Source organism: Halyomorpha halys, unplaced genomic scaffold (assembly GCF_000696795.3).
Source record: "Halyomorpha halys isolate HHAL.00 unplaced genomic scaffold, Hhal_1.1 Scaffold781.1, whole genome shotgun sequence".
Classification (NCBI taxonomy): domain Eukaryota; kingdom Metazoa; phylum Arthropoda; class Insecta; order Hemiptera; family Pentatomidae; genus Halyomorpha; species Halyomorpha halys.
In genome coordinates, this window is record NW_027109068.1 from 312414 (window position 1) to 320222 (window position 7809).

Sequence of the window (7809 nt, forward strand, 5' to 3'; positions counted from 1 at the left end):
AGCCAAAGAAGGATCCCAGATGCCCATACCATACGTACCCAGTAGTTTTGCTGCAGCTAAAAGTCTCATTAATGTGTCTTTGAGAAATAAGCTCCAACAAATCTATCAGGAGTCTGCAGAAGGAAAGCAGTGAAGAGGGCATTCCCTCATCAGTTCAAGTGATCGCGTAACATCTGACCTTCCCCGTCATGTATTGGTGTCTGCTTTTAGAGCTTGACCATGTGGCATAGGAAAAAAAACAACATTATATTACTTTTATACCATCTGAAATCTTCCTTTTTATTTTCATGTTGAAGGAACCATTCAATTCAATAATGGAGAAAAAGTATTTAAAATGTTGGACTATTTTTAGCTCTTAACCCCTATTAAATTCTACATCATCATTACTGGATGGCATAAGCTCATTAAAACCTAATAAGCAGCCTCAGAAAATTGGCCTGATAAAATCTAGTTCTTATATAGGGGTATAAAGGGACATGAAAGCCATGCACATTGGGTGAGGATCTCAGAATTCCTGGTTTGGAGTCTTGTGGGTATGATTCTCACCTGGAACAGTTAATATATTTTTTTCTTGACATTCCCTGGTTGGTTAGCACATGGTAACAAACATTCAATTTAGCAGCCAGGAGTTGGAAAAAGGACCAGTAAGCCCATTTGCTTGACTAGTTGCCAGTACCAGTATATATGGATTTAATACAATTAATGTAATACTATAAGTGCTTTTTACAACTTTAGCTACTTGATCTGTGTGAATATAGCTTAAATAGGATTTACAAATATTTTTGAGATAAGCATTAAAGGAGTTGCTTCTGTATATGTCAGATTTTAGTAATAGTCATTTTAGATATGGATCATAAATGTATATCCTGCAGTCTTCCTGATCGAGCCCTTGGTGGGCGAGTAAGGACATAGCTAGCATAATCGCCAGTAGCAAAATTAAATGACCCTTCAACATATTAGAAAAATTAACCAATGGGAGCAGAATGATTAATCAGAACTTTTTATCTTTAGGCTTCTACAGAGTGATGTACCACAACATTAGCAGATGGCTTCCAACAACAACCACAGATTTAACGAGGTCAATGCTCATTGACGATGCCATGGCACTATCCAAAGCTGGTCTCCTTCCTTATCAAACCTCAATGACTGCAGTCACTCAACATTTGAAAAGTTCCGGATATTTTCCATGGATATCTGCTTTAAGGGCATTTTCGACTGTAGACGATGTTTTGCAAACTTCTGAACTTGGGCCTAGATGGAGAGTAAGCACAGATTAATTAAGTGAATTCTATAATTAATATCTTTAAAATACTTTTTTTAATGGGCTACATTTTTATACAGGAACTTGTACTAAATTTAATGGACACTATAATGAGAAAAGTAGCTCTTAATGATTCCCTTTCTGAAAATCATATTTTGAAGCTTCATAAAATGAATTTACTAAAATATGGTTGCAAGTTTGGAAATATAGATTGTTTGGTTGAAGCTGGTAAATTAGCATCAAATTTAAGGTAAGTCATTGTAATTAAGGAAATAAATATCTACTTAAATTTAACCAATCCCATAGGAATAAATTATTTAAATAAAATAATTTGTGCCCACTCGGGCAATCTGGTCATTCTCACAAAATTTCACTTAAAAAAATATGGTGTGATAAGAAAGTAATAATGGTGTTAAGTTAATATGTAATTAAAAGTTGAAAAATTTAATGGAAAAGTGACAAAATAGGGTCATTTGATTGAAATTAATGACCTGAAAAAGTTTTTAAATTATTGGATGTGAGATGTGAATTTATATTGAAGATTGTCCTTGAGAATGTCCAGATTGGCTGAAACATTGGACATTTAAAGAAGTAATGAAGAGTGTTTTATGACTTAACTTGGTTCCAATTTATTTTATTTAAATGATAAAAACCAATCTTGAGAAAGTGAAAAGATTATATATAAAGGAATAAGTAATGTTTGTATAAACAATATATCTTATAAAACAATACAATCAAAGATTTATATATCAAACCTAATAATCCTTTAAAAAAAAATTGTAATTTTTTTTTATTTATTATTGTCATTCATTTGTACTTGGGATTGCCCCATAAAAAATAGAGTTGGCCTCAACTCAACATAATAGTCAATAATTTCAAACGTGTTAAATATTATAAAAAGGTATAAATTAAAGAAAGAAATTTTCTTTCTGATTTAGAAAATCATGATATAAAATGCTCTCCAAATAAATAATCCTAAAATTTTGACAAATTGTTTTAGTTATGGAACACCAGAAAAGCGCGATGCTTTATTATGTGCTGTAACAAGAATGGGCAATGAAGAAACCTGGAACCAGATTTTTATGAGATACAACTCCTCCAATTCTCCAACTGAAAAGCAGTCATACTTGAGAGCACTTGCCTGTACTATGAATAGATCTGTTATCCAGAAGTTGGTAGCCATTTATTTTAATGATATTGATGAAAAGAATTTATATTAGTGGAGACTGGATTTTTATGAAAAGTGAATATTGAACAGCTTATTTGAGCTTTCTTGTTCATTGTCACTATCCATCAGTTTTATATGAGTATTTTTTTCCCCGGCAAAGTGCACTGCGGCCACAGAGGGCCTATTGTAAAATCAATAGAATATGTTGAAATAAATGGTAAATAAAAACATTCTGAGTTTTCAAAAACCAATCAGAGCAAAAAGAGGCAGAGGTATATAAAATATAGATACACTTTAAAATTTAAGAAAAAAATTAAATACTATATTCAGTATTATTTTCACATCATAATTAATTAATAAACACATTCTGTATTTAATTTAGTACATTTTAACTTTTTTTCTTAAAAGATCTTTCAATATCAGGTAATGTGAATATTTTTCTAGGTCTGTTTTCAGTTTTTTTTCTGTATCTATTCAGATATATTTATCCTTAAATTATAGTATATTTTAATTTAAAAAAAAAAACTAAATTAAAATTTAAAGTAGAAAGATATTACGGCAAAAGTTTGAACAAAAATGATAGAGAAACTTAATAGTTTTTTTTCATTAACTTTTCAATTCTCTTTGGCTTAGAGTTGAAACTAAATATCAACTAAACTAAACAAATGAGTTATAAATCTAATTTCTTCTAATTACAAAATATTATAATCAACTAAGAGAATAATAATAAATTTCTTATTCAGAATATTAGATGATAAATAAGATATTAAATGAGAAATTCATATTTTCTATTTCCAAAAAAGTGCTTTCAACATTAACTGATGTGAGTATGTTTTGTGTTTAAAACCATTTTGTTGAAATAAATTAATTACAATATTTTTTATTCTATATTCTTATTTTCAGTTTTGATTTTTTTTTTTGTTCTATCTAGATATTTATTCTTAAATTACATTATATTTTACTTAAAATAAAAAAAAAATAAATAAATAAAGGAAACTAAATAGGTTCTTTATTCTACCATTAACTCTTTAGTTGCCTTTGGCTTAGAGCTGTTGTTTAAACTAACAAGTTATCAATCCAGTCTCTTCTAAATACTAAATATTATAATCGATTAAGTTTCATTAACATTAAAATCAAGATAGTACTTACATGTTCCGTTATATCAGAGTGCAGTCATCTTCTAATTTCAGATTTCTTGGAATGATGCTAACAACAACAATAAGGAACCATGATATTGTTTCAACCGTCAAAATAATATGTGACTCTCCACAAGGAGCAGAAGAATCATTTAATTTCATTAAAAATAATTACCAGCAGCTTTTAAACCAGTAAGCATCATACTGTTATTATTAATAATTTCTGTTTTTAAATGTTACTAAATCAATATTTTTTTTTTTTAATTAGCTTTATCACACTAAGAAATGTTAGAGCGATGTTGTCAGCAGCAACCAAATATGTTAATGAGTCTCAGTTAGCTGAAGTAAGTATAAAATTTCTTAACATACAACTTAATTATTCTAATGCGCTAAAAATACTTGATGCAATACAATGGCATGATTTTCTGATTTACAACAAAACATTCAATATCTTTAGTTATATACAACTTAGTCAGTACATAAAAAATAACTCACTTAAATGCAACAAATGTAATGGGATGTATAAAAAAAAGACCTATATTCAACCAAATATTTCTATTATTATTTCTATGATATAAAATACAATTAATACTCAAAGTATAGTCCATTGTTATCTACCGTCACTAGCCAGAGGCAGTCGTTTGAGTCCATGAAGTTCTTTAAACTTTTCTTTGGTTTGACGGAAAGTGATTGCTGATTGCTGAGGAGTAAGTTCGTGAGGGACCAGTCTACTGCTCTTTTTCATCTTCCCCATGGAGAGTAGCAGTATCTTTTGAAATACCACACTCCCTGGCAAGTTTTTGAGTACTTGTGGACGGATTTGACTCAACAGCTTTCTGCAGAACCTCATCAATATCCATTAATGGTCGCCCAGAGTCCTTCCATTCCAACGTCGTATCTCCACTGCTAAATTTTTCAAACCTACTCCGTGCAATGAGCTGGTCAAGGACACCTTTCCCTTCATATTTAATAATTTCATGAGTTGCTTCAGTGGCTGTGAAATTTTTTATCCAGAAATGCCTTAAAATTATGAGAATTTCATACGACACTGTCATGTTTCTTCATTGAAACAAATAACTATACTGAGGCTTTTTTTAAAGATGCCAAATGGGATTAAACAAGCTTAGATAATGCTCTAAAGGGATTATTAAGTATTGGTGAGTATTAAATAGGATTAACAGTCCTTTGAAATCTTGAATTTGATAAAACGGTCATTTTTTTTAATACACTTTATTAATACTTGCACTTAAAATTTTCTAAAAACTATATCAACAAGATTAGTTTAAATTCATCTAATAGCGCTAAATCGGTGGCCGCAGAGTAAGTGCATCGCCACTAACTCTAAGGACCCGAGTTCGAATCCGGTCGGGCAGAAAAATTTTTTCTGTTACACTGTAGCCGTGAGTCAACTCCTGTGGGTTCTAGAGCCCTTCTGGGGTCCACCCAGCCTCTTAAATTGGGTACCCTTAATTTTGACCAAATCACCTTGTTGCACAACTGTTGGTCGAGTAACAATACTTCTTTACAAAGTACTGAAGCCCTGGCGCTTCATGAGTTGTAGCGGTACAGATTTTAATTTTAATTTTAATTAATATTAAATATCTTTAATGTAATTGAATGGTCCATTGTTATCCTTACAGAAACATAAAATCATGAAGCAATAATAAATAATAGATTGGTTTTCTAGGAATAATTATTTGAGGAGATGAGGAAAAACTTCCACCCAGCTGATAATTTGTACCCTATTTATATCACCTTTTCATATATTTCTTTTCTATTTTCTTGATCTTCAGATTTTGACTTTAGACCGTATCAGTTTTTTCTTTTCATTTCAATAAAATGTAAATATAGTGTTGTAAATAAATAAAATACTGTGTTGTAAATAAAAAATAAATAAATAAGTAAAATAAATTTGTTCTACAACCATTACTGTGGATAAAAATTATTATCTTGCAGGAATTTGGGTTCGCATTATTAATAAATGTGGTTGTCTATGAAATTGAGAAAATAAACTGTGAAACTTCTGATCCAATAGCCAAAAATTGAATTTTTACTGGTGCATTGAGTTTGGGTCCAATTTTGTTTTAATGAAAAATTATTGTTCATTTAAAACAATGGTACCAAAAAATTACAAAATTTAACATTTGTAAAGGTGTCTATAGTTACTGGGAAAAAAAAATCTATTATTTGTTATTTTTCAATTAAAATTCTACTGTTTCTCTTTTCAGATCAAACAAATGTCTTCAGTAATGCCTGAATTGATCACACAATCATTTATAAGTAACTTGGAGCAAGCAATCATCCAAAAGAAACATCAAATACAAGCTCTAAGTGATTATCTTTTAGGAACAAGCAGCACAGAAGCTACAACGCTAAAAGTAGAAACAAGCACAGGGGGAACATCAGGGAATCATTCAAACAAATTGAATGTTGAATTAACATATGTATTACTATCATTAGCAATATTGTATATTAAAAGTTGTATAATATAATAATTATTTATATAGTTATGTAAAAGAAATAAAAAAGTAATAAGATTTTTCCAATTTAAATTTATGTATATGAATATGAAAGACTTATTATAATAATTAATATTAAGCTAGAATAACAAGAAAGTTGAAATTATTTTAGTTTTTTTTGTTTTAATTAAAAATAAAATAAATATTTATGTATTATTATATCCATATTATATTATATGTCCTATTAAGGCCTGTGGTTAATTTATATTATTTTTTCCTAAATAAATTTGTATCAAAATATACTTATGTATATAGTCCACCATTTAACTATGTAGAGTTTGGAGTAAAGATTTGTTAATATTTAGTTATAATCAATAGATTGCAGTATCACTCTAAAAATTTGTGTTTTGTTCTTTATAGGAACCAAAAGTTTATTTATAAAGTTATTAATTTCTTTCAGTTCCCCCGATTATATCAATCTGTTTTTGTTGATCTGTAAGTAATTCTGCCAATAACCTAAGAATAATATGGTGCTAATTCCAGAAACATAAAGTACCAGGCATGGTAATTACTTACTCTAAACCTTTTTAATAGTAAAGGTTCTGGAGTAAGTTAAGTAGTAACCAACCAGATGCAACATTTATTACAATTTTTTGCAAAATTTCCACAATATAACAATGAGAATAATAATTATAATGATTTTATTACTATTTAGTAGGTATTTCCAGTATAAGATTGGGGCGATGGGCATTTTTGTCTTGTGTCAATTTTTGGTTTGTAACAATTTGCATTTTTGCATTAATTATTGAAGCCAGGACATATGTAAACAATTAAAATGATTTTAGGTGCTATATTTTGTTTCATGTTTCAGCTATTGCACCATGTAATTATACCTTTGTATTCTTTCCTTAAACTCTTGAAGCTTTCTTATGAAAAATATTATGTTACAATAATACCCACTTCATATAATCAATAAATTTTAAAAGGTGTTATATCAAATTTGTCATCTGTGAAACGATCATCTACAGTTTTACTCAAATCTTTTTTTGTCACTATAATATTTATATCCAGCCTCTCGATACTCAATTTTTCTGGTTATTTTCTCAATGCTTCTTAATACATTGTCAGAATATATCTTCTATATTAGCAGAGAGCAGATACTACCTATATTATAAAAACTAAATTAAATGAAAATAACAAAGTATAGTAATTTTTCAGCCAGAGATAACAAATTTTTTATTTTATCTGTTAAAAGATGACAGAGAATAGACCATGAGAGAGGATAACCTCCTCAACATCAACAACAACAAGAACTCCTGTAGGAACACTACAAACATAGGATGTAAAATTATATGCACTTATTATTATATTAAATTATAGGAGTCAGTGTGTATAGTATGAAGTCGGTAGTGCAAAGATCTGTCTTCATTTATAATTTATCGATTCAAAGAAAAACCTTAGGACTAAAGTAATGATAAAAATAATACAATATTAATGGCAAGAAAGTTTATTGATTGATTGAATATTCAATAATATTCATACAATTATACGTATAATAAAATGATTTATTTTTTTAATATTCAACTATGGCCATAAGTTAATACAAACATCTGATACAAAATGAGCTCACAAATATTATTTACTAGAAAAACAATATCAGCATGGAACAATTCTATTTTTAAAGTTTTTGAACTATTTAACAAAGTATTAATATGATATTTGTTGATGGAAAAATGTCAAAAAACAAAACAATTTTTGACTAACAAAACAAAATTAACAATTATT

At 28.7% G+C, this 7809-nt stretch overlaps 1 protein-coding gene across 1 annotated transcript in view; it reads left to right on the forward strand.

Annotated features, from left to right (window-relative positions):
- LOC106686129 (uncharacterized) overlaps positions 1–6243 on the forward strand; it is a 34744-nt gene extending 28501 nt beyond the window's left edge. The window contains exons 11-16 of the mRNA XM_014429276.3: positions 1012–1262; positions 1342–1511; positions 2262–2432; positions 3620–3757; positions 3834–3909; positions 5794–6243. Coding sequence (XP_014284762.1) covers positions 1012–1262; positions 1342–1511; positions 2262–2432; positions 3620–3757; positions 3834–3909; positions 5794–6057 — 1070 coding nt within the window. The 3' untranslated portion in view covers positions 6058–6243. The remainder of the gene's footprint in view (positions 1–1011; positions 1263–1341; positions 1512–2261; positions 2433–3619; positions 3758–3833; positions 3910–5793) is intronic.
- The last annotated feature ends 1566 nt before the right edge of the window (positions 6244–7809 follow it).